This window comes from Gymnodraco acuticeps, unplaced genomic scaffold (genome assembly GCF_902827175.1).
Source record: "Gymnodraco acuticeps unplaced genomic scaffold, fGymAcu1.1, whole genome shotgun sequence".
Classification (NCBI taxonomy): domain Eukaryota; kingdom Metazoa; phylum Chordata; class Actinopteri; order Perciformes; family Bathydraconidae; genus Gymnodraco; species Gymnodraco acuticeps.
In genome coordinates, this window is record NW_022990990.1 from 965,800 (window position 1) to 992,042 (window position 26,243).

At 41.8% G+C, this 26,243-nt stretch overlaps 1 protein-coding gene and 1 long non-coding RNA gene across 5 annotated transcripts in view; both read right to left on the reverse strand.

Annotated features, from left to right (window-relative positions):
* The window catches only part of LOC117559151, a 31,282-nt gene extending 10,790 nt beyond the window's left edge, over window positions 1-20,492 (reverse strand). For all 3 annotated transcript variants that reach the window (XR_004570930.1, XR_004570931.1, XR_004570929.1), the window contains exon 1: window positions 20,079-20,492. This is a non-coding gene — a long non-coding RNA (uncharacterized LOC117559151). The remainder of the gene's footprint in view (window positions 1-20,078) is intronic.
* Window positions 20,493-20,823: 331 nt separating this feature from the next.
* apaf1 (apoptotic peptidase activating factor 1) overlaps window positions 20,824-26,243 on the reverse strand; it is a 57,628-nt gene continuing 52,208 nt past the window's right edge. For both annotated transcript variants that reach the window (XM_034235819.1, XM_034235820.1), the window contains exon 27: window positions 20,824-22,449. In XM_034235819.1, the coding sequence (XP_034091710.1) occupies window positions 22,303-22,449 (147 nt within the window). In that variant the 3' untranslated portion in view covers window positions 20,824-22,302. The remainder of the gene's footprint in view (window positions 22,450-26,243) is intronic.

Genomic DNA, 26,243 nt, shown 5'->3' on the forward strand with positions numbered 1-26,243 from the left:
TTTCTGTTTTATATATTTGTAAACTGAATATATTTAAGGTTTGGAATGTTTGTCAGACAAATAAGCACATTTTAAAGACGTCACTGAGCTCTGGTAACTCGTCGTGATAATGAATAATTGATAATCACTTTCTGCCCGACAGTCAGGTAGTGATTTCAGGTTTATTGTTACCCATAATCTTTGAAAGTTAAAATGAGAAACATCAGTGGCAGCAGATCATAAGAACAGCCTAACTATGTCAAATACATACTTATCAGAAAGTCATATCACAGCCACGGGCTCTGAACCTGAATTAGCCTGCCACGTACTAGCCTATAGTATTTCTGGGTGTAAAATCAGAATCTTTGATTTGAGGTCATTCTTAAATTGCAAGCTAAACCTAAATATCTGGTAAGAAAAGGAATGAAATATGATAAGTCGATAACTGCTAAAGGTTCATGCTGTCTCACAAATACAGCAGCAAGTACATTCAAGTATTTTCCACAGAAATGAACTGCAGAGTTTACTGTACAACAACACTGGAGTCAGTGTCAGATTATCACCAAAGGTCATTTGATTACAAACCAACCAATCACTGTCTAAAACAAATGTGTGAAGGTAAGGATGAGAGACTGGCTGAGGGTCTATTCAAATACAGTGGGCTGACATTTCCACTGAAAGGCTGAACAAGCATTTGTCCTGAGCGATAAACCTCTGGATGAAAAGGCTCACAATCTACAGTTACAATCTGCAGCAACAGGAGCCGGCTGTGTTCTGAGATTAGAGCAGAAAACACTGACGCTGCGGCACATCGGCCGTCTGAAGATTTACTGCCAATCGGCTATTTGGTGCATCCTGGTCAAAACTGACAAAACATGTTATTGTTTGTAAAGAGCAGACCACTGCGGGACGTGAGTGGGAGGTATTATAAGACATTATTTCTGGAAGATTAGACTAGGAGTGGAGAGAGATGCTGTATTTAGGCTCCACAAAGCTCCAGCAGCTCAATGTGATTCCTACTGCTGGCAGAGATGGAGGCGAAGGACTTAACCGAGGACAAGACAATGAGGAAAGAATAGTGAAGGAGGAGGAACACGTGGAGAAGAACGCTGACAGAAAATGACGGTTATCAAAAAATCCCTTTGCTCTTCATTATCAGACAGTCATGTGTAAAACATGAAGAGTACATGCTTTGTTTTTCGGTCTCCGTGAGACTGTGGGAGTGGGCCAAGGTTCCAGATGGTGTGTGCTGCCCACAGCTAACAGATTAATGAGACGACTATGTAAAATTGCTCATGTAACGAGCACAATATTATCTGGCATTCGTTCAATATGGCCGGCTTCAACCAGAGAACTTATGACCCCATGGGGGGGGGGGGAATGCAGGTTTGTGATCACATTAAGATTCAAATCCTCAGTTGACCTTTTATAGACACTCAAATCCACATTAATATGTCTATAACACTCAAACAAGGCAAAGGAAGAGAGTGAAAAAGATCTGTGTGAAAGTATTTGACACACCAGTTCAAGTCCCGGAAAGACCAAGTGCTACCGAGGTGTCCCTGAGCAAGGCACCGTTCCCTACACTGCTCCCCGGGCGCCGTACATAATGGCAGCCCACTGCTCCTAACACTAGGATGGGTCAAATGCAGAGAAACCGTTTCGTTACACGGTACCTGTACTGCGTAATGACAATAAGTTGAATCTATCTATCTATAAAGACAGTTTGCTGCATTTGCTGACTGGCAGAACACAGAACACATGTTCTGCACCTGGCAGATGTGGTGCAACAGCTCCCACATTATCATAACATACTGAAACTCTCCAATATGGAACCGACTTGCCAGAAAGTGGGCGATAGAGGAATAAACTGCCTCTGCGAAATACTTGAACAAAAGGTGAGCACACACAGATACACACCGTGCTGCGCTCTGCTTGGCCGATAAAGCTGGACACGGGGAGGAGAGCTGGCCAAACTCTATCTCTTGAATACACCAGGGGGAGAGCGCACACACTCATTTCACAGGAGACTCTGGCAGACTTGATCTCTGTAGAGTACAAATAAACAACTCTGCACTATCCTCCAAAAGTAACATTCACAAACACCCCAAAAGTGTTTCTGCCTGTTTTCCTAGAGAGGCTGGGTGAGTCTGGAAAACATGATGCTTTGCATTAGTGCTGCACGATTTGGGAACAATAACTAATAAAGATGATTTTGACTGATGTTGCCATTGTGATATCACAGTATTGATCATTGCTGTGTACTGTACTGAAAGCTAAACTCATCAAAGATCCAAACTATTTTTCTGAGCAGCTATGTATTAGTGGATGGACGCTGAACTTACAGACAGCTTGGTTGAGTTGGCTAGACACACATCATTAGATTAGTCTGGTATTAAGTCTCGTAGATAGCATTTTAAGATGACGTCATCAAATTCAACAGTCCAAAACTAAAGTATTTTCATATACTTCAAAACATGTAAAGTGTGTATAATATTCATATTTGAAACGTTGCAACCTGGGAATGGCAATGAATCAAAAAAGCAGCCGATACACATTCTGCTGGTCAACTAATGAATGTATTTGTTTAGATGACATCATTATGGGAATAAAGCGTTTAGTTGTGTTTCTTACTCAATAGTATTAACATATATCCAATAATGTTAAAAATAAATAAAATAAGGGTAGACACTATAAAGGCCCTTAAGTTAATGCTCAACCTGGGAGGAAATAAAAATAAAATGTTTGTAAAAGTCAGCGCTCAGAGCGTCTTCAGAGAAAATCTTTTCACAGGTTTATTAATCGTCGGTACATTTTCCAACTACAGCCGAGCCCCATGACTCGAGACTTTCCATAACAACAACCAGCACTCAGGGATGATTGGAAACAACCGCAGATCGCATCAAGTTTGTATTCACTGAATTTCCACATTTGCATAGGGAACCAGCATCTAACGGAATTTAAATCTGTTTGCTTGAGTCGCCTGAAAGTGCCAAATGGGCAGAGGATCAGCATAGGTTAAGTGCTACAGCAAAACGAGATTTGACAGCGCAGCAGAAAGGCTCAGAGGAAGCCTTTTACATAACGAAAATGTGTCACATTTTGTGCAGCTGAATGCAGAGAGAGAGCAGAAAGGTAGGTGACGTTAAACTGTGTCAGAGATGCCTGTTGCTCTACCCTGAAAAACACAACTGGCACATCTGCGATAAGAGCTGACGAGCTCTCGCTAACGTCCTGGCCGGCACATCTGAGCTGAGGTTGGCGTCTGCTCCTTAAACAACATAAAGCGGAGATGACGCTGCTGGCTCTTAGCAAGCCGTCTCCCAGCAGTCAAAGCAACACGACAAGCAGGCACATAAAGCTGCTTATGTCACCTTTCCAGTACACGAAAATCAGCATAGCAGAGATCACAAAATGATCGTTTACGCAATGAGGAATTAAGAAAAACATGAGCCGAGGGAAGATGAGAGGAATATCGAGCTGCACTAAGATGTTTATATAAAGAAACAACTCACATTTTGACATTTAATCACAAAGTGGAGTTGCAATAGAAGAGGGCGTCCTTCTGCGAGATATATCCATTTATTTGCTTAACCATTTGTTAATTATGTTGTTTACCCAAAATTACAGAGCCTCAAACAGATACAGATATGGGGGCACATTTATTTCAGTGTGTTTTTTCTACGCATGAACTGCATTGTATTTTCCCCTTGTGTAAACCAAAAAGCATCATTAAATGTTCATGTGTTACCGTCCAGGTTGGTAAACATCAGCATAATGTGCCATCAAACCATGAAAGGGTTTTATAAATCCAAAACAAAGTGTTACATATTTCAGTACTATAAGTATCAATTATCCTAGCCGGTACACTGCTTTAGAATAACATGTCAAACATTCACAGCAATGTTACTCCACAAACACTTTGCCATACATACTAAGTTGTCCTTAAGGGGATTTTTTTAAGTTTAGGGAAATGTGTACTTTCTTACCAAGAGTTAGATAACATATAATAAACCACCTGCCCTTTATATAGACCACCCTCGGAAGCCAGCCTCTTCGACTTAGGACCAGATGCGGGCATGGCTACACGACACCGAGTTGGACCTCTGACGTTACACGAAAGAAGAAGAACATATCAGCATGCTAAGTAAGGAGTTTGAGTCGGATGTTATGAGCTTAGCTTAGCTTAAAGACAGGAAGCAGGAACAAAGGTTGCCTTGCTCTCCCTCAAGGTCAAAAATACACCTACTGTACCAACACCTCACAAAATGTGTTTCATCTGTAAACAAAGACAACAAAACAGTTTGTAGTTTTTTTAAGGCCCACATGTTTACATTGCTGTTCAGGTTTAAACAAACCAAATACAATGTGCTCATTATTAGAGCATGACATGGATCATCTGATTTAACATAACGTAATCATACTCCCTGAAACTGTTCTTCTAAATAAACTCAGATCAAGACTAAGAGACCCTTATTTGCTGCTAAAAAACAAAAGGATGCTTTCATGGGTTGCTGAAATGTAGGTTTTTACACTACTAGAACAATCTCTATCTTTACATCACTGAAGTTCCTACTGTATCCAAACTCAGTGACACATGAAGACGCTCTTTGAATTGAGCATCCTTTCGGGACAGGTTTCCTTGAACAGGCAGAGAGGAGCTTCTCAGAATGGAGACATGAATGCTTACATCTCATGACGAGAATAGAGAATCGAAGCTTTCATCCTATCTCTACTCTCCGAGGCAAAAACAGCATGAAGTGAAGTGTAGTTGCTGTGTGCATGCTGCTGTTTTTAGCAGCACCACAAATGAGTGAACAAATGTTTTCAAAAGATAACCAGATAGGTGTACACACACACACACACACACACACACACACACACACACACACACACACACACGCACGCACGCACACACACACACACACACACACACACACACACACACACACACACACACACACACACACACACACACACGTTTCCTGAGGCTGAATAGACTACAGCTCATCAGGCGCTGCAGTCACTGTCTGTCTGCCTTCATGTCACTAATTGTTGAAGACAACCAATGTTTAAAGCTAAATGATGCGAGAGAAATGGCTCAAGTAAACACAATAATGGCTTCCTAACAAACACATGATAATACAGCGATCTGTTTCTAGCTGGGTCAAACTGAGACAACTACAAAGGTTTTTAAAAGTTATCTTGGGATTATGATAAACTACGAGCATTCCGATGGTTACCACTCCCTGCGAGTCTAATCATGTTCTGATTGACGGTTTTTCTTTCCTTTATTTTGTTTTGAATGTTGGATATCCTATCTGATGTGAGTACAGTAGGGCTGTGCACCATCAGAGACAATACTTGTATTGGTACCAGGTCTTGTATCTAATACTGAGATGTTTGATGATATCCATAATCTTGTTGATGACGTGCATATTCTTTGGTCAAACTGTTCCTGCTTGAATTAAAATGTTGGCTATTTTATTAAGGTAAACATTTATTGGTTGTGGTTAGACATAAGGCTTAAAAAAATGAAAGATAATGAATTGATTATCCAAATCATAAAATAAAACACTCCAATTTATTTTCTAATTGTTGCAGCTCTTTTTTTAGACAAGAATACCCAATTTAATATCTTCTCCTTCTCTGGTTGAATTAAATACATACTAGTAAAATCTATTATTGCTTGCTATTGATCCTCATGCCCACCATATACAAAGGTTGATGGCAGAAAGGAGGTCTCACACCTATTAGGGATTTAATCATATCATTCGATAAGAATATTTGTATCTAAAGGGCATTACAAAATAATTGATATATTTGTAGTACAGTCACTAGTATGAGCCTTTGATGAGTAATTATACCCAATAGCTTTATTCCAAAATAACAACCCCTCACTGATGTAAGCTCCTATGTAACACAATAGACCATTTAAAAGGTCACATAACAAATATAGCCGACACAGCAGATTAAAGCAGCGTCGACACCCGATACCATGAAAACAAGACAGTGTGTAGTGACTCTTTAGGTTCATAATACTTGGTAATAATTAAAGACGCAAGTACAAATCTGCCCCACAACAAAACAGCATCAACAGCTGCTCCCCCAAAGCTGTAGATCAAATAAGCCCACCACCAAGACTCAAAACAAGCTCCATTGAAAATGTAGAAGACACAAACAGAAGCGTGGCTACATTGATTCAAGCTTTCTGTCCCATGACAATAAGCGCACCACATGAGATTGTTTCATCAGTTTTACAGGCCAACTATATGTAAACATGAGATATTTAACACAAATTAAATCATTTTAAGCACAACACACAGGTTTAGACATATAACTGTATAACACATTGTCTTATTTGTATATTTTATAAGGCTGAATCTTCAAGCCCTGTGTGGTCCGTTAACTATTGTTTTACAATTTCTCCGTTGTCAATTGTTTTGAAAATCAGTGGTATTCAAATGGTTTTCCTCCATAACATTTAGGGTTTACTTTGTTTCATAAAAAGGGGGGAGCATTATATAATACGATGTTCTGAAAGGATTATGCTTTTAATAAGAAGCTCAAACTGTGTTATACAAGAAATAGTTCTTAAAAGATCTGATGAAGGAATATTTGGTTTAATATGCACCGAGGTGTCATGTGCATTTTTTAGGTTTATGTGATGATTTTCTTTTTGAAATGCATGATAAAGATTTTGGAATAACACATTTTTTCTGACTGGATTTTACTAATCTTTTGATATGTTATGATAATAATTAACAGCGGCCTGTAGAGACTTGAAGATCATCTGCTTTTAGATTTGCAGTGTTTTGATCCACCACACGAAAGCTTTTTATATAACAACTATGATGGAGAAGTTAAAGAGCTCACATTTGATATTAAAGGCTCTTCAGCTCTTCCTAGAGACATGCCTTATAGTTGCATCTTGGGACTTTTTAATCTGATAAGTACAGTATGCATGTACTAGCCATAATACTGCTAAAATATAACTCGCTCCACTCAGCCTTAAGAGGCTTTTAAACTGCAGCTGAACTTTAGGTGGTCTGCACTTCTTCTCCTGTCAATAATCTTGTTCACGGATGGAAAACCAGATTAAAGCAGTAGTGTGTGTGTGTGTGTGTGTGTGTGTGTGTGTGTGTGTGTGTGTGTGTGTGTGTGTGTATGTGTGTGTGTGTGTGTGTGTGTGTGTGTGCGCGCGCGCGCGTGTGTGTGCGCGCGTGTGTGTGTGTGTGTGTGTGGGGTTTATCTGTTAACAGCACCTTACTCCATCCTAAAAACTGCTGCTGTGGAGATTTGGATGACTCCAGCCTCATTACTCTTGATCATTTCTGAGCTGTGGTACTGAGTGACAGACCCTGTGTGGTTGAAGAGGCATCAGCTAAACAATGGAGACAAATTGGTTGTCAAACAAGTCAGTTTGATTGTCCTTCCAAAGGGTATTGTATAATGTGAGATTGTATGCTTAAGTAGGAGTGTTCCTTTAAGGGGCACTATTAGGCTTTTTGTGTTTTCCCCTTTCCTGCAGTGTGTTATAGGTTTTAGTGCATGTAAATGATCTGCAAAGGCTAACATCCGAAAGTTCTCTCCAGAGGGAGTTCGTCTCTCAAAAAAGACCCCTCTAATATTGGGAATGATATCGCAATTAGAGTATCAGTCAAAATAATCGCAATAATAGGCCGTGTCTCAATTCAGGGTCTGCACCCTTCAGAGGACCCAGCCCACGTAGGCTGGACTGAGCGGCCTACGAAATGAGACGGTCTAGCCTACGGAGCGCTTTGTATTTACGGCACGTGATACGCGCTGTTCGGTTGCGCTGCTCCAGCAGCCTGCTAGCAAATTAGCTTACAAGCTAACTCTGCTGAAAAGGATCCAAAAACTTTACTTTTTTACTTTAACCATTTTTTGGAGATCACAGACGGCGATGAAATAAAGAGGACCATGGCCAGGTAATTAAGATTAAGCTGTTCCTTTAGCCCCCAGTAATGTTACATTAGTAAGTTAACAAGTATGTATAGCTGATGTAATTTAATTGTATTATTTCATATTTTAAATAAGCCTTAATTTTTCTGTACTAATAAAACAATGTTTTTTTAAATGAACAAAAGCATGTTGTATAGATTGATTCTTAACAATATTAGTGTTCTAATCTTAATAGCTGTGATTATAACAGTTTATATTCTCCATCTTCCCCTAAACCTGCCCAGATGATGTCCCACTGACACCAGGTCAGCACCTCCAGGTCCAGCAGCACCGTGAACCCCCCCCCCCCCCCCCGCTCTGCTGAAATACACAATTAAACATTTTCTATGACCTTTTTTTGTATTAATAAAATTAAACTGAACTTAAGACAGTTTAATGACCTAGAGATACCCTATTATTCCACTGCTTATGTACACATGTTGTAAATAATGGTTAAAACCTCAGTAAATGAAATAAACAATGTGTTTAACAATTACTATTTTAATTTAATTTTGTATTTTCATCTTATCACAAAGTAGAGGTAAGAATATATCCATCCTCTCTCTGCAGCTTCATGTCTTCTATTATTATAACTTTCATCATTGAGACAGAGGAAATCAGTCATGTTATTTAACATCACCGGCAGTAACACAAATATCAGCAAAAGTGTGTTTATGGAGTTGTTTATTTGTATTATATGTGCAGCAAGTATATAGAAGCAGCTGTTTGGGGAATCAGACAGACTCAAGCTATAATCGTTAGATATCTATTAAAAGAAAGGACACATACAAAATCAAACTCTGAATCTAAGACACAAGTCTGTAGGACGGCAGTAAGCAGAGGTCTGGGTGGAGGATGTTCCTGATCGCCGTTTTGCTTTCTCCAGCACCTCGGGGTGTCCAGGTGGATGGCAGCTCTGTCCTGATGATCCGCTGGGGTTAGGAGTCCTTCTCCAGCACCACGGGGGTCCAGGTGGATGGCAGCTCTGTCCTGATGATCCGCTGGGGTTAGGAGTCCTTCTCCAGCACCACGGGGGTCCAGGTGGATGGCAGCTCTGTCCTGATGATCCGCTGGGGTTAGGAGTCCTTCTCCAGCACCGGGTGTCCAGGTGGATGGCAGCTCTGTCCTGATGATCCGCTGGGGTTAGGAGTCCTTCTCCAGCACCACGGGGGTCCAGGTGGATGGCAGCTCTGTCCTGATGATCCGCTGGGGTTAGGAGTCCTTCTCCAGCACCTTGGGGGTCCAGGTGGATGGCAGCTCTGTCCTGATGATCCGCTGGGGTTAGGAGTCCTTCTCCAGCACCACGGGGGTCCAGGTGGATGGCAGCTCTGTCCTGATGATCCGCTGGGGTTAGGAGTCCTTCTCCAGCACCTCGGGGTGTCCAGGTGGATGGCAGCTCTGTCCTGATGATCCGCTGGGGTTAGGAGTCCTTCTCCAGCACCTCGGGGTGTCCAGGTGGATGGCAGCTCTGTCCTGATGATCCGCTGGGGTTAGGAGTCCTTCTCCAGCACCTCGGGGTGTCCAGGTGGATGGCAGCTCTGTCCTGATGATCCGCTGGGGTTAGGAGTCCTTCTCCAGCACCACGGGGGTCCAGGTGGATGGCAGCTCTGTCCTGATGATCCGCTGGGGTTAGGAGTCCTTCTCCAGCACCACGGGGGTCCAGGTGGATGGCAGCTCTGTCCTGATGATCCGCTGGGGTTAGGAGTCCTTCTCCAGCACCTCGGGGTGTCCAGGTGGATGGCAGCTCTGTCCTGATGATCCGCTGGGGTTAGGAGTCCTTCTCCAGCACCTCGGGGTGTCCAGGTGGATGGCAGCTCTGTCCTAATGATCCGCTGGGGTTAGGAGTCCTTCTCCAGCACCACGGGGGTCCAGGTGGATGGCAGCTCTGTCCTGATGATCCGCTGGGGTTAGGAGTCCTTCTCCAGCACCACGGGGGTCCAGGTGGATGGCAGCTCTGTCCTGATGATCCGCTGGGGTTAGGAGTCCTTCTCCAGCACCTCGGGGGTCCAGGTGGATGGCAGCTCTGTCCTGATGATCCGCTGGGGTTAGGAGTCCTTCTCCAGCACCACGGGGGTCCAGGTGGATGGCAGCTCTGTCCTGATGATCCGCTGGGGTTAGGAGTCCTTCTCCAGCAGATCCATTTCTCCAGAATTGTCATAATTACGGAGAAAAACAAGAAAAAATAAAAAAGTGAATTAATCATATTAAACACAGGGTTACAAAAGTATTATTGCAAAATGTAACTAGCATTTCAGACAAACAATCCCTAAAGGATCATTTAAAATGATATACTGTTTTGGTTTTAAAAAAACTAAAGAGATGAAATGACAGACACACTTGCATCCCTTTGACAGCACTGCACTAACTAACATTAAGCTAAAGGCTGCTGTCTATTTGTGATTGTCTTATTATTATGGGATTAGAATCAATTAAATACAATTTAACCTAAATAAAAGATGATCAAATCTGGTGGAAATATTTAAAATAGGCTTTTTTTTAGCCCTACCTCAAAGCAGAGCTGAATAAAAAGGTTGTAATGTTGTCCCAAAGTTTAATAAACAGTAAAACATTGCAACATGTCAGAGAAATAAATAAAGCAAACAGCAGCTACACGTCAGGGTAGCGTTTTATAAATCCCACCGTACTGTAGGCTAAATCGGTCTAAATGTTTTCACTTTGGTCCATTTATGTAATATAAAGTATAACTTATATATAACAGAGCCAAGATCTCTGTATGACTTTAGTAAACTTCTGAATTGAATTAAGAATAAGTGTAAACCAACAGTGCAGTACGTCCAGCTAGCTAGTTAGCGTCACTAACATCACATATTTAATTTATCCGTATTATTTAACGAAAATGTACGTTTGAATGCCCCTTGGGTTTGACGTTAGTTAATTTAAAGTAGCCTAAGTTAAAACCCAATACTCACATTTATTAGTGATTCCTCCGCTTGCTGCTGCTTTTAAATCCACTCTGCTGGGGAGACCGGACCGCCATTTCATTTGAAAAAAAAATCACTGGCCGTTTCTCAATCGCGAGGATGCTTGCTTGGTAGCACATGTCTTCCGAGTCACTTCCTTCAGAAACTAGGCAAGAATCCTTCCTGGCATTCGGAAAACGAAGAGTGGAACAGGCTAGCAAGTGTGCAGGTGTGCGTCATATGAGAGGCCCCGCCTTACATTTTCCGCCACAGATTTGGGGAAATTGGTCCGTGCGCAAAGCATTGTGGGGATTTGAAGGACGCGAAGTCTACCATGGATGTATAATAAGAATAAATAATAAGAAGTCTACCCATGTGCAGCCTCGAAATTACCCCAAAACCAAGGACGTGGAATTCCAAGTATGCTGGAGATTGGAACAGTCCTTTGGCGGCACTCGATGACGTAGCATCCTTGAAATATTGGCTTGGAAGCCAGTTTCCTCGCGATTGAGAAACGGCCCGTTTCGAGGCTGCACATGGGTAGACTTTGCGTCCTTAAAATCCCCACAATGCTTTGCGCACGGACCAATTTCAAAAACCCTTGCGGAGAATTGCTGAACCGACGCAGCACACATTTAAATGTAAGTATGTACTTTGTTACATTTGTTTGTTATCACCAAAAATGTGTTCCGTGAAAGTAAAGCAAGTTCATAATTAGATAGACATCGTGAGGTATTTATTTTCGGTACAGTTTATGTTGAAACCGTTAGAGAGAGTGGCACACTTGTTAGCCTGTTCCATTCTTCTTCGTTTTCCGAAGCCGTGGCTTGGAAGCATACTTGCTTCGTTTCTGAAGGAAGTGACTTGGAAGTACGCGACTACCAAGCCAGCATCCTCGCGATTGAGAAACGGTCACTCGTCCCCAGCGCGCATTGCACCCTGGGATATGGTCAGTGCTTGAATTGGAATGAAAAAGGTGCCAGTACTCTAAAATCAGCAACTTTTTCAAGTCAATTTTATATATACAGCCCACAAACAAGAATTTGGCTACTATAATGCTGGTGGGTTTGTCTCTTTACTACTGTATATTTTAGAAAGGTTCACTGTACTTAACATTTTTTATGATAGGCAGCGGATATGGCTAAAGCCCAGTAAGGTCAATATTAACTGAAAATATAGCAATCAAAGTCTAGATCTTCTGCTGAAGACACATGAAGCAGAGACCTTTCAGGTGAGAGCCCCTCTGGTGGTGTTCAACATTAATGACAAGGAAACAAAGCTCTGGTCAGAAGCATTTTTTATAAAAAGCTTTAACAAAATTAAGTATTTCTGTACATTTTGAATGCAATCTAACTTTCCAACTCAGAAAACGAAAAACGAAAAAGTGCCAAAAGTCTTCTCACATGGCTGAGCTGCTTTGCAATATACTACACCACTGAAGAATACAAATATGTATAAAGTAAACTATGATGCAATCTAACTTTCCAACTCAGAAAAATGATAAAGAGCATGAACAAAGAACATGTAAAAACAAATGCAAAATGTGCACAATCTAAAATGAGAAACTGTAACTGCAAGTAACAAAGTCTAAGCCATGGTAAAGAGTTACATTGAACACCAAGCTGATCAGATAACTCCCTGGTTGGTCTGAAGTCCTTCTATCTCCAGGATCTGTACAAATCGGCACATTATGCCAAAAGTATTCTCACTGGGTGAGCTGCTTTGCAATATACTTCACATTGTTAGAAAAGGCTCCAGAAGGCCTTGGGGACATCAGTATCAGGGGCTGGAGCTGGACAGGCTCTTTCATCAGCACTTCTCCTTCCCTTTGCCAGCCAGGACCTCACATACTGTTCCGGATTGAACTGTCCTAGTGATGGTCCATTACATTTAATGAAAACCAGGCTGGACAGTCGGCTGACAGAGAGAGCATTCCTTTTTGCAGTAAGGATATCGTTCATGCAGCTGAATGCCCGCTCACACTCACTAGTGGAGACAGCGATGGTTCGGACTGCTTTCAGTAGAGGCTCCATGGCAGCAGGTGTACGGGATGCCCTGGTTTCCTTGTATTCGCGAAAGCCCTGAACAGTCTCTCTTCTGTCCACTTTCAGCACTTCGCACAAACGTAGCACCTCTACGTCCCCATACTGTACGTCTAACTCCTCTTCAGGCCAACTTCCAGGATGGATAACTTTCATGTCCTGGATTAGCTGATTGTCCCGGGCCTCCCGGCCATGTAATGGGATTTCTCTTGTGCCGACATGAGAGGAGGTTGTGGAAGTCATTCTGTGTCTCAGATTCTCTACCATACTGCGGAAAAACTGACCTGCATGAATCTGTACAAGCCTGCCATTCTCACGCAGGGCAACACCCTTGAAGGACTTCTCAGCTAGAGCTGTATGAACTGTAGTCATGTGTGGGCCAGGCATGGTGACCATGGATTCAAAAACTCGTATTTCTCGAGTTAAGAGCCTATCTGCTGTAGGCAGTGTCATCTCTCTTTTTTGGAGTTGCCGAGAGAGGTCGCTGAGCTCTGTGAGCGCATCGTACATCAGTCCCAGATTGCTGACAAACGTTGCAGATGTGAGCACATCATCCAGGCCCTTGTACTTTGCTCTGTCTCTGGAATCCCTGCTCGTGTCGTTTGCAGCATTTGTGAAGTGATCATGAAGCACTCGGTAGTTTTCCCAGACTGCTCTGACGCTCCTTTCACTTGAAGCCACCCAGCGGATGGACAAAACACGCCCTATCACCAGGAGACGCTGTCCGACTGCTTGCGCACACTGCGCTAACTGCCTCTGATTTTTGGGGGAGGCATGGAACAAGGAATAGAGTTTGTCAAAAAAGATCTGGAAATGATTGAGCCCTGAGACCTCCTTGACCACATCCCCAACTGCCAGCTCTAGACGATGATTGGAGCAGTGCCACACAAACAGGCTTGGGAATTTACTACACAACTGGGTAGCAACGCCTGTTCTCTTCCCTAGCATGACTGAAGCCCCATCACATGCAAAAGAAACGAAACACTGACCTAAAAAGTCCTCGTTAAAATCTCTTCCAAGACACTCCATTAACGCATTTGTGATGTCATCAGCCGTTGTTCCATCCAACTCGATCAGCTCCCAAAAAAACGTTTCGGGCTCAGCATCAGCTAATGCTGAGCGTAGACACACAACAAGCACCGTTTTACCACTAATAGTGGTAGATTCATCGACCAAAACACAGAGTTTTCTTTGGTTTTCTGTAATGTCTTTTGCCATTTTTTTCTTCAGCTCATGAGCTATGTGGTCGATGATTTCGCCACAGGTTTTATTGGAGTGCAAAACCCTGCCCACGTTCAGCCCATTCAGTTTCTGTACATTCAAATCAATTGGCATGTCTGTGAATGGCCGGCTATGTTTGCCAATTGTATATGCCGTTCGAAAAACTCTGATAGTGGTGTCTAATTCAGATTTATGCATAGACTGCACTTGATGTTGAATAGTTTCACGTGAAGCAGATGTAAGGATGTCAGCAGCTTTTACATGGGCTTGTGATTCTTTATGTTCTTTGATTTTTTTTCTCAGGCTAGCTTGTTGTTTGCCCTTGTCAACACCGAAATGAGACACTGCACACTCACCCCATTCAGTTGACAGTTTCAGTCCTTGTCCAGTGTGTATTCCCAAAGATTTGACATCTCTGCATATCCGACATCCTAGCTTCTTATCTTTAAGAAGGAGCCATGCATTGGTCTTGCAAAAATATTGCACCTGGTCCGTTGTCCAGCAGTCAGGTGCATCGCTTTGCCCGGTGTTGGTGGTGGCAGTTGCGCCAGCAGCAGCTAACGTTAGAGGCTCTGGAGGAGGCGGCGGAGCTAGTGCTAATGCTAATGCACTAGAACTTGGAGCAGGAGGATCAACCAAAGAAAGCTCCCCATCAGACACAATTTCCAACACAGGCACAGCATTCTCTGTATTTGAAGTTTCTTCCGGCGACAACCGCTGTCTTTTTGCACTTTTATTAATCCACGCTAACATTTTAGAAATGCTCATTTGTGACGTGACTTGCTTTCCTTCTCTCGGGGGCGTGCCTGCTCTGTTCTATCACTCTACATAGCCACCCACTGGGTGGGAGTTGCACTGCATAAACACAACACACGTGCATCTAGGTATGTCAATTGTAAAGCATTACAACATGGTTTTACTAACAGTTTTCAGTATGTTGTTACTTCGGCATTATTATTATTATTATTATTTTGAAACGTGTATTACTATTAAATCACGGTCAAATAGGTTAATTTTGACATAGTCGTTTCCACCACAGTATTTACATGGAGAAGATAAGCCCCGCCCCCTCTCCAGCACGTTCTGTTTGAATGACAGGAGTAAACAGCTGACAGCCGCTGTGAAACTCCAGCGGTTAGAGCGATGAGAATGTCCGTTCGGCACCTCATGACGCATCTACTGAGTACCGGGCGGCTGTATATATATATATGGATGTATAATAAGAACGGCGGGAGAGTGTTGAGTACTGGCACGGTGCATGAGTACCGGAGTACCGCCAGCATGCCGGTACTGAGCAAGAAGTGCCGGTACTCCATGGGTCAGAACCAGAAGTGCCGGTACTGCGTACCGGTGAGTACCGGCCCAATTCCAGCACTGGATATGGTAGACCGCGGAGGATACATCAGATGTATCCTCCAAATACGGGAAAAGAAGGCCGCATTCGGAGGAGTCTCTTTTTTTTGTTGAATTGGGACAGCCTTCTTTCGGCGGAAGTGACGTATATGTGGTCTACGAATGCAGCCGCCGAAGGATGCAGCCCTTGAATTGATACACGGCCATAGTTAGTTATTTGACTTTAATTCCTGTAGCCTCTTCCAGCTGGACAGATGAAGGAGAAGTAAGCCATCTCCTCCCCCTCTCCCCTCCTGTGGTGTCAGTGGGGGGGGGGGGGGGGGGGGAAGTGAGACACAGGTGACCACAGCATCTGCTCTTCCTGGGCCCTGTTCCACTCCAATCCCAATCCTCTATCTGGCATCCTGACCGGTTTACATTGCAATAACTACAATCTACATTTTTGACATTCCTCCATCCTGCCCTGTGTGATGTAGCCATGGCTGTGTTCCCTAAATCAGCCCAAACCATCTGTGCAGATGGGTGAGGGAAGGTGAAGCAGCTCAGGAAAAGTGGGATGCTGCCCAACGTAGAACAACTTCTGGCTCTCAGCCCTCTGGCTCCACAAGGGGAAGCAATAAAGGTGGAGCCCAGCCGAGCAACAGCTGACAGGAAAAATACCCGATGTTTGGCCAAGGTCAGTAGAAAACACACACCCGTACACACACACACACATCCACGTGGGGTGAGGATGTAACAGCATAACAGGGTCAAAAGACACAGGGGAATGATAGTGTGGTGACCCAATACTCGAGGGGTGTCAGAGAGCAGACGGACAACACTGAGCACTGTAATAAGGCAGCAGCAGGCTGTTACCAGGTGGAGATCACACTCACACATAAACACACACATGTTCAAACACACACCCACACACACACGATAATGTATTTTTCACTGTGCCTGCTTCATTCACTTTTCTCTCTTGCTAAACGTTGCAACACCTTTAGTGTCAGCTGATATTAGCTTATTGCAGATATAGTATCTACATTGGGCAAAAAGAAATACAAATGCCAAAGACATGTATGCAGTATTTTTTAGTTTTGTTTAGTTTCACTTAAGAGTATTTCCCTTAAAGCAATTCAAAGGGCTGTTTCCTTGGGCTGTTTTATAAATGTATAATTATTTATAATATTATTTTGTTGCTATTTTTGACTTTTCAGACAAAACCATTAATCAATTTATTGGGATGGGATATTTAAACAGTGATACAAAATCAATGTAAAAACAGCCTAATAATTTATAACCTTTTATTACATTTCTAAAAAACAAAACAAAACATTGACCTTGTTGATACCACAAACAGTCACACAATACTTCCATCGAGCACAAACTGACAACTCACACCTCTCTCTCCTGATGACATACATGTGTACATGTACATGTGTAGAAATCGTGACTTGTGAAAGATTAAAGAGGAAAGGAAGAGAAAAACAAAAACAAAATGAAAGTCTTAGACGGCAGACGGAGAGCCGGGGGAGAGTTTAGTTCTTTTGAAACACAGAAGCCTTTTAAAATCTCCTGGGAGTCCACGTGAAGTGCAGACCTCTCACTGGGAAACTAGAAAGGTTTAAATATCAGCCTCCCATTAGCCTACCGATAAATCAGGCTAATTAGCCTATTAGGCCTCTGAACTTTACACTCTAAATGACTCTTCTAAGCACATGCTGTTATCCAATCTGCAGTCTGAATGTCCAAAACAATCTCCTGATGGTATCTTTCTTGCTTTAATCACCAACACAATTACATATTATTGAATCCACCAGGGCTTACCGTCCTTCCTCTGCCATCACTCATACAGGACAAAAGGCATTCAAATCCTCATTAATCTGAAACCAAAGAACACAGTGTAACCCTCTTGAGGGATTGAAAACATGTAGCTGGCACTCAGCAGTGCAGCAGGATAATATTTCTTTAATAACGCAGACAATATTCAGGAGTTCAAAGGACAAAGCTTCCTCTCACTTTTACTCCTGGTCATGCCAGTGTGAATGAGTGCGTACAGTGTTACAGACATCGGAGACTGCAGGAGGGAGGTCCTGGCCGCGCTGCAGCAGAGCGGGGAAGGTGGAGTCAGGAGTGTGTAGACACACAGACAACCAGATAGCTGTAATTACTTCAGCAGCAGACAAAGATTAATTAAACAGGAGAGTGCAGAATTAATGAGGTTAGCGTGCACCTCAACCAGACTTTAAAAAGTTCACACCATTCCCGTGGAGACTGCAGGCTGTGTGGAGATGCACACAAAGAAGACGAAACAACTCGTGGAATTCAATATTTCCCCATTTTCCATTTTGAAAAAGCCACAAAAGAGATGTTTTATACAAACATGCAGTCTGGGGAGTAAGGTGTTTCTGAAGCATACACATCCAGGTGAATTTGCTGTTTAGAACCAGATGCTTTAAACTAATCCTCCTCTTAAAGCTAAGTTAATTACCCATGAAAGCAAAGGGATCATAGCTGATTATCTGAAATCGGCAAAGAAGTGTACACGGGTGTAATTGCAAAAAAGACGAGATCAGCAAAAGCTCCTTCTATCCTCACAGAAGCCCATGCATGCCCGCTGCATGCTCCAATCAGACAGCTAAGCTTTCTTACCTATTATGCAAATGTGAGTAATCATATCTGAAAATGACTAAAACCTCCACTAAATAAATCACGTTTCATGCATTATCCATTCCACCACTTACGAAAGACATCACTCAAATGTGGAATAATGTTTTCATTCATCTTTGAAACACACTTTACAATCATGGAAACATCAAGGTGTCCCTGAGAATACATAGGATTGAGCAGCAGAAAATACTGGTTTCCTTTACATCACCCAAAGACTTACAGTATAGAAATAGAAATCTCTGAAGTCTAACTGACAGCTGGCCAACATTGCATTAACATGTCATATGCTTGCTCCAAGTCCTGCACCACAATTGGACTACTTCCCAAATCTGACTGGCAGCCATGATGCTCTGCAGCGCCCAGAATGTCTTTAGACCCCGAGACAAATGGTTTCAAGTTTTCTGTCAGAGGATAAGTAGGTGACGTTGTCCTGTTTTGGCCAGATAACAAGGCATCCCTTTGTGTGGAGGGACTGTCGTTATTCTAAATCTATATAAAGGACAGATTTACCACAAGTATTCAGAGCTGGTCCTTAATGAAAAACAGCTGGTGAGATCATGACAGCCATAGTTTATGTTACCCAAGGAAAGGGATTGGTACAATGTGGGTTCATTGTACTTCAGTGGCTTGTTTTTCAAATGTTTCCCCGACAGTGTTTCATGTCCTACTCCTAGGTTTACAATTAATTACCCAATGTGTTAGTATTTATTTTACAGATCTATAATTTCCCATGGGTTGAGTTCACACAAAAATAGCTGCAATTTACAATCTTTTTCATAATCAGTTATTCTGCCAATTATTTCTAGGTTAATCTTAAAAATCATTTAGTCTTTAAAATGCCGGAAAAATAGTAAAAAAAAAAGTTAATCGAAGTCCACGGTAATTTGTTTAAATGTGTTGTTTTGTATAACATAAATCTAAGATATTGAGTTTAATATGGTATAAAAACGAAGGACGCAAGAAATCTCCATATTAGTAATAAACTCTTCCTGATACTATACTTAATGAGGTAACTTCGACGGTGACCTTCCACGTTAGCCCTACACATTTGTCATCACAAAGAAATCTAATTCATTAGGCACTGCACTGATGGATCACACTGGAGCTTTATCAATCACTCCTGTAACACATCACTCAGCTGAGAATTGGATCACAGCCTTCACGCAGCAGCAATAGGAGTTTACACAAAGTCAACTGATGGATGTGGTGACAGCGAGGTGTTGAAAAATCGGCTAAATGTGAACAACTCATGTCGTCATGGAGCCTGTGTGTAAATCAGTAGAGTGATGTCAGTATGTGGAAGAAAATGTGCACCTGTTGTGTCTAATTTTCTCAAAGGGGAAGTTATATATTCATCCACCATTTAGATGTCATCACCAGAGGCAGCTCAAGGATATTTAGTCTACTGTGGTTAGTTATTTGGAGAGGGCAAAATGTGTACTGCAATAACATCTATGCATTAAGTTTCTTGGAGATCAGGTTAAAAATATACATGTTATTTTTGAAATTGCATGTTTCCCACCTAAGAGGCAATATTTCAAATGATAATTTAAGCTTGATAAAGAGGCGACTTGTAGGCAGTAACTCCCTAAATCAAGCTTGTTTTAATGAATAATTAAGGTAATGTTAACCTTTCAATGTCTCCGAAAACACACCAGTGGTCACAGCTCCTCTGGATTAATAACACTAATTCGAGTCAATACGAGGGTTCCGGTAATGGCGGACGGCTGAACAGGTGACGAGCCCCGACTCTCCGATCAATTCCATCTTTTTACCTAATACTGACCAGTTACATAATCATAAAAACCCACAGTTTGAGACATAAAGCAATGGCAATCTGATATGCCCCAAAAAATACCAAAGCTGAAGCTGAATTGTTCCAGAACACGAAGGACTCCAGTCCCGAAGAATAGCATTAACTTTGTACTTAAATAACATAACATACCTTAAACTGAGTGTTGGTTCTGGTCTTACTCTGTGCAGAAGCCCCATCACATAAGGAAACACACCGGGTTATAGTTCATCTTATTCTTATGATAGTTCATTTGTATGGCCACAAATGCAAACTTGGAGACGGGGCGCTCACAGGTGAACTCCATGGATGTATAATAAGAACTCGCGGACTCTATGGACTTGATTGAAGGGTTAGCTAAACTAGCATAAAAACAAACTTTAAATATCAGTCGCCGTTGTCCTTAACATTGGTGCTTTCGTCGTCCTCGTCATTTTTGTTGCTGTAGTTTTCGTTTTTCTTGTGTATTTGTTCAAGAAGAATTGAAAATGTTTAGCCAATGCCGTTTAGGCCAGAGCCCTAGAGATCTCTCTGGTTTAGGCTAGAGCCGGCTCTGGTTTAGGCTAAACCGCCATCAGTACACAACCGGAAGTAGTGTTTTGTTCATAACGCAGTGTTTGTGCAGAAACGCCCCCTGGTGGTGGGGAATTAAATACAGAATAGCACAATAACTCAATATAGGCCTATGCTTATTTCATGCAGTTTCTGCGAAAACCAGGGCATAAATAAATACCGTAACCTTACATTTATATACAATTTTTAGGGAGCTAAATGCGAGTAATTGAAGATGTCTGTTGAGAATATGTATGGTAGATACAAGAATGACTTTTCACCAGCTTCAAGATCAGCAGTTAAAATACCGGAGATTGACAGGTAAGAAAATCAAGAGATACACATATAATCTTCATCATTATAGCTTGTGTAGTTTAATCTTTAACACATTACACTCAACAGTATCAATGAATCCTGAGCAGACATATGTTGGCCATTCAGTTAGAGACCTCAGCACTGTAAGGTTAGTGATTGAGTTTATGCCGACTTTAAAGCACCAATCAGGAATGAAATGTCACGTGAAAATGACATGAGCAATGTTCAGACATGTTTAAATGCATCCTGGCTTTTATAATTGTCTTGTCTTTATATGCTTACAACTCCTACTGGACCTCCAGTCTGTATCATCCATACAGAAATGAATACGTTTGATAGTTTACATCATGTCAATGGACACTTCCCTCTGTCACACACTCATCTTTATTGCCAAATCAAAGTAAGGATTCATTTTTGATTTGCCTGAACAAAGCGACATGAGTGAAAGCTTCATTTAAGATTGTAACTCCTGCTTCAAAGTGCTCACAACAGGAAAGGCTGGACAAAATGCAGATAAAGATGTGTGAAAAAAGTGGTATGGAGTTACAAATCACCAGTATAAAACGAAACATTCAGAAATTGATAAAGCACAAAATGCAGCTTTTAACATCAGTGTGAAAATTGATTATAAATAATAAATCACATGCTGCATTTTTCTGATTTAAGTTTAAAAGTAAAAAAAGTTCTGATGTACAAATAGACTTACAGACTTCAGTTTAAAATGCCTGATCATTAAAACGTTATCTAACTATAAATGTTTAATGCTTATCAAAGTGCACCAGAAGTTTTATTGATGCTGGTGGATTGAGAAGGCAAAACCCATGTACACAAAACACACATACCCAACAGTACCTACACCTTTCACATTCAGACTAAGGCAAGTAGATAAAATGCCCAAAACGGTTTATAGTAAAGGGAAAAGGTCAAAAACATCACAGCGTTAACGACTCAAATGAACTTAATGATATAACGATCACATACAGCGAAGCATAAAAATCTCTCAAATGACATGCAGTTATGTTTAGCCTTAAAGCACTATGGATTTACATGTATTATTCACATTGATGCAAGGATCACGTATCTTCAACTCTTGATTATCATTAGATATTGATGATATAAAAGATCTGTTCGATAAGACCTGATCGTCACAAACGCTACATGCTGCTTTTCAATGCACCTTTCCTTGTGCTCAATTTTTTTGTATTTGTACCCGCTGTATTTGTGTAGAGTATAGGAATCTGAAGACTGTCTGAGCTTTCATGGTGCACCTACGCTCCCAACAGTGTATTTTCGCTGAAGCAGTTTGATTCTAAGCTGGTAAAGTCAAGTTAGCAGAGGCAGATGTGAACCTGTATTGCTCCATTGAAATGCCGAAGAAATAGTGCAGTGGAAATGTAAACGTAGTATCTGAGAAGTGTGTGGTTCTAGCCCCCTCAGTTTAGCCCCCTGAAAGTGTCCTATAGGCATGGTAAATTATGTTCCTTTCTTTTTTTGGTCCATTGAAGCAGTGTCACACCACCCTTTGAAGGATGTAGAGGATGCCGATGCTGTCGATGGTGACGAAGGTGGAGAAGTCGGAGGAGACGTGGATCCTCTTCAGCGCTGTTCCCCTCGGAAAGAAGGTCTGCAGAGCCTTGCCTTTCTCCACATCCCACCACTGGACAAAAAGAGAGAAAGAAAGACAGTTGAAATGCTTTGGACTTCAAACAGACATCACAGTTGCAGACAATCTTGGACTGAAAAATAATCAAGAACCGCGTTAATTAGTGAGCTTTAGAGGTGCTGATAGGTGGATTTTGTTACTGTTTCCAGTATTTATGCTAAGCTAACGGCACCCAGCTGCAGCTTCATAGTAACCTTCAGGTGTAAATGTCTCAGTTTTCAGAATTTCTCTCAGAACTCTTTAATAATCTATGAAAGTGTGTTGTTCGCAATAGGCTTTTTCTGAATGAATCCACACACACACACACACACACACACACACACACACACACACACACACACACACACACACACACACACACACACACACACACACACACACACACACACACACACACACACACACACACACACACACACACACACACACACACACACACACACACTTTTCTGAGTGATTCCGTTTAATCTCAGTTTAAAGTTGACATTTTCCATTGAAGCTCCATCTCATTGGGATGAATCATGAAAGGCACACCAAGTCCATCATTTATACTCGGCCACGTGTGTGTGTGTGTGTGTGTGTGTGTGTGTGTGTGTTCAACTTTGACAATAAACATGTTAACTTCACACCAATATGTTCCCTCTTCCTTCTGAATAAAATATGACGTTAATTAAATCAATAGGTTGAAGCTTATGATGGTGTCGGATGTTTTTGTTCTAAGGCTTGAGTGTTGGAGTGTGTGTGTGTTTGTGCAAAATAAACCAGGCCAACTCTGCAGGCTCTCGACAGACAGGCGGACAGACACAAGAGGTGGTGGCAACAGATGTCTAGTTTAAAGAACAATCCCCACACACACAAATTGAAAATGGCTCAGTTTATTTCTGTTGCTGGCTGCAGGCGGTTGGCCATACTTCTGCTGATTGGACTTTCTCCACAGCAAGCTATTATAACACACACACATACGTACAAACATCACACACGTGCTCACACACACACACAAACAAACCTAAATGAAGCTGGTAACTAATAATGGAAAGGCTTCACACTGACTTTGCTATCTTTGAATTTTGTAAAAAGAAGGTAGACATATTAAATGATAGGAGTACAAAAATGAACCTGGAATAAATGCTACCGTAACATATTATGTGCAAAATGTTGGACTCCAAGAAAAACAATTCTGTTCCAGCTAGGTAAAGTAATAAACAAAAACCAATAGATCTCTGAAATAACACTCAGTATGTCAGAGTTTGCTGTGCAATATCGAACCCATTTACTCATGAGGTAAAAACAAAATGTGTTCCTACATAATGATATCTAATTGGTGGTTGAATATTAAGTGGTTCTAATTTAAAAGTCTCTTGAATTCCCATTAACGTGTTTCTTTACTTTCCATTTGTAAAAATAACTCTCATTATTAACACTCTGTTTTCTTTTTCGCTAACTCCTTGTAATCAACGTTACGCTTGCATCAATCTGCATCAATACCAGAGAAATGTGAGATGTTTTCAGGTGTTGGACCAGCTGTATAATGAACAAATAAAAGGTCAAGTCTGACTAAATATAAAAATACCCCATTATCTGTGACAGACTTTGGCTTTTCGTTGATTTGACTTCAATCAATTTATACGGGTTAACAATAAACCCGTATAAATGTTATGTTTAAGAAAGACAGCTGTAAGAGTCAGACAGTCTGACCCATAGGCATACATAATTCACTGTGCAAAGAGTACTCTCCTCATATCTCTGGCATTTTATCTAGGATCAATCAGGAACATTTTACACAGCTAGCTTAAAAAAAATACTATAATTTGGAAAGAATTAGATCAAATTAACAGTAGGATGCTGAATCTGTGTTGTGTTTAATTTAACATCAGAGGGGTGCTGCGTTCTCGAGGCTAAACGTGACCTTTAGTCGAACCAATTCATTTCAACATGGTTCATAAATAAGAAACATTAAGACTGAATCACATGGCTTAACACTGTTATGATTAATCATTGCTTTGTGTGCTAACAATCCTCTGAAGATTACTGGACCACATGAGGTCTTTGATGGTGAGAAACAGAAGCAAAACAACTGCAGTCTCCATTTACGTAAACAGTTACAGCTTCTTGTATTTTGTCTCAGGCTTTAACACAGATTTACAGACACACCTGATCGGGGGTTTGTTCCTTTTTTCCTACATATTTGAAAACTCTTCTTTTTTCCCTGACATTGTAACCAGTGCTGGAATTGGGCCGGTACTCACCGGTACGCAGTACCGGCACTTCTGGTTCTGACCCATGGAGTACCGGCACTTCTTGCTCAGTACCGGCATGCTGGCGGTACTCCGGTACTCATGCACCGTGCCAGTACTCAACACTCTCCCGCCATTCTTATTATACATCCATATATATATATATACAGCCGCCCGGTACTCAGTAGATGCGTCATGAGGTGCCGAACGGACATTCTCATCGCTCTAACCGCTGGAGTTTCACAGCGGCTGTCAGCTGTTTACTCCTGTCATTCAAACAGAACGTGCTGGAGAGGGGGCGGGGCTTATCTTCTCCATGTAAATACTGTGGTGGAAACGACTATGTCAAAATTAACCTATTTGACCGTGATTTAATAGTAATACACGTTTCAAAATAATAATAATAATAATAATGCCGAAGTAACAACATACTGAAAACTGTTAGTAAAACCATGTTTTAATGCTTTACAATTTACATACCTAGATGCACGTGTGTTGTGTTTATGCAGTGCAACTCCCAGCCAGTGGGTGGCTATGTAGAGTGATAGAACAGAGCAGGCACGCCCCCGAGAGAAGGAAAGCAAGTCACGTCACAAATGAGCATTTCTAAAATGTTAGCGTGGATTAATAAAAGTGCAAAAAGACAGCGGTTGTCGCCGGAAGAAACTTCAAATACAGAGAATGCTGTGCCTGTGTTGAAAATTGTGTCTGATGGGGAGCTTTCTTTGGTTGATCCTCCTGCTCCAAGTTCTAGTGCATTAGCATTAGCACTAGCTCCGCCGCCTCCTCCAGAGCCTCTAACTCAGAGGTGCCCAGTACGTCGACCGCGGGCGACCGGTCGACCGCGGGGGCAATGCTGGTAGATCGCGAGTCATTCATAAAAATAAAAAATCCTGTTCCGTTAAAATAGACAAAACAGGTTTTGATCCCTCCTCCCTTGGCCTCCCTGCCACTTAATTCAGGAGTTTACTTGATTGACAGAAAAAGCGACCTATCGCTTTCCAGTCTGTTAACCCAGAATGCAAAGCGATACAAAATCAGTCAAGTGCCGGGAAAACTCAAATTAAGTTAAAGAGACAAACAACAAAATGAGTGCGGGACCGAGCAAGAAGCTAAAGACAAACCACTTCCACCCAGAATGGGAGGAAGAATATTGTTTTGTGATGTCACATTCAAAGGTTATTTGCCTTATTTGTAAAGCAAGCGTCGCTCTGCCAAAGAAAGGTAACGTGGAGAGGCATTATCGGAGTGTTCACAAGGCATATGACAGCGACTTCCCTCCGAGTAGCGAGTTGAGAAAGAGAAAGGTCATGTATTATTATTGCTACAAAAACATTATCTCGCAGTCTTAGTGTCGCCAACTCGTTTCTAACATGCAAAAAGACAAACAAATGTCGGTGTATTTTCGATCTTTCCAATCGAGACGAGATCTCTCTCCCCCGTCTGTGCGCGAGGGGGCGGGGCAGTTTACACACACGCGGCTGCTACAAGCAGCAACACACGGAGGAGATGGCGGAGAGAAGCGCTCCAAGGTGTGGTTAAATGTTACCCGTC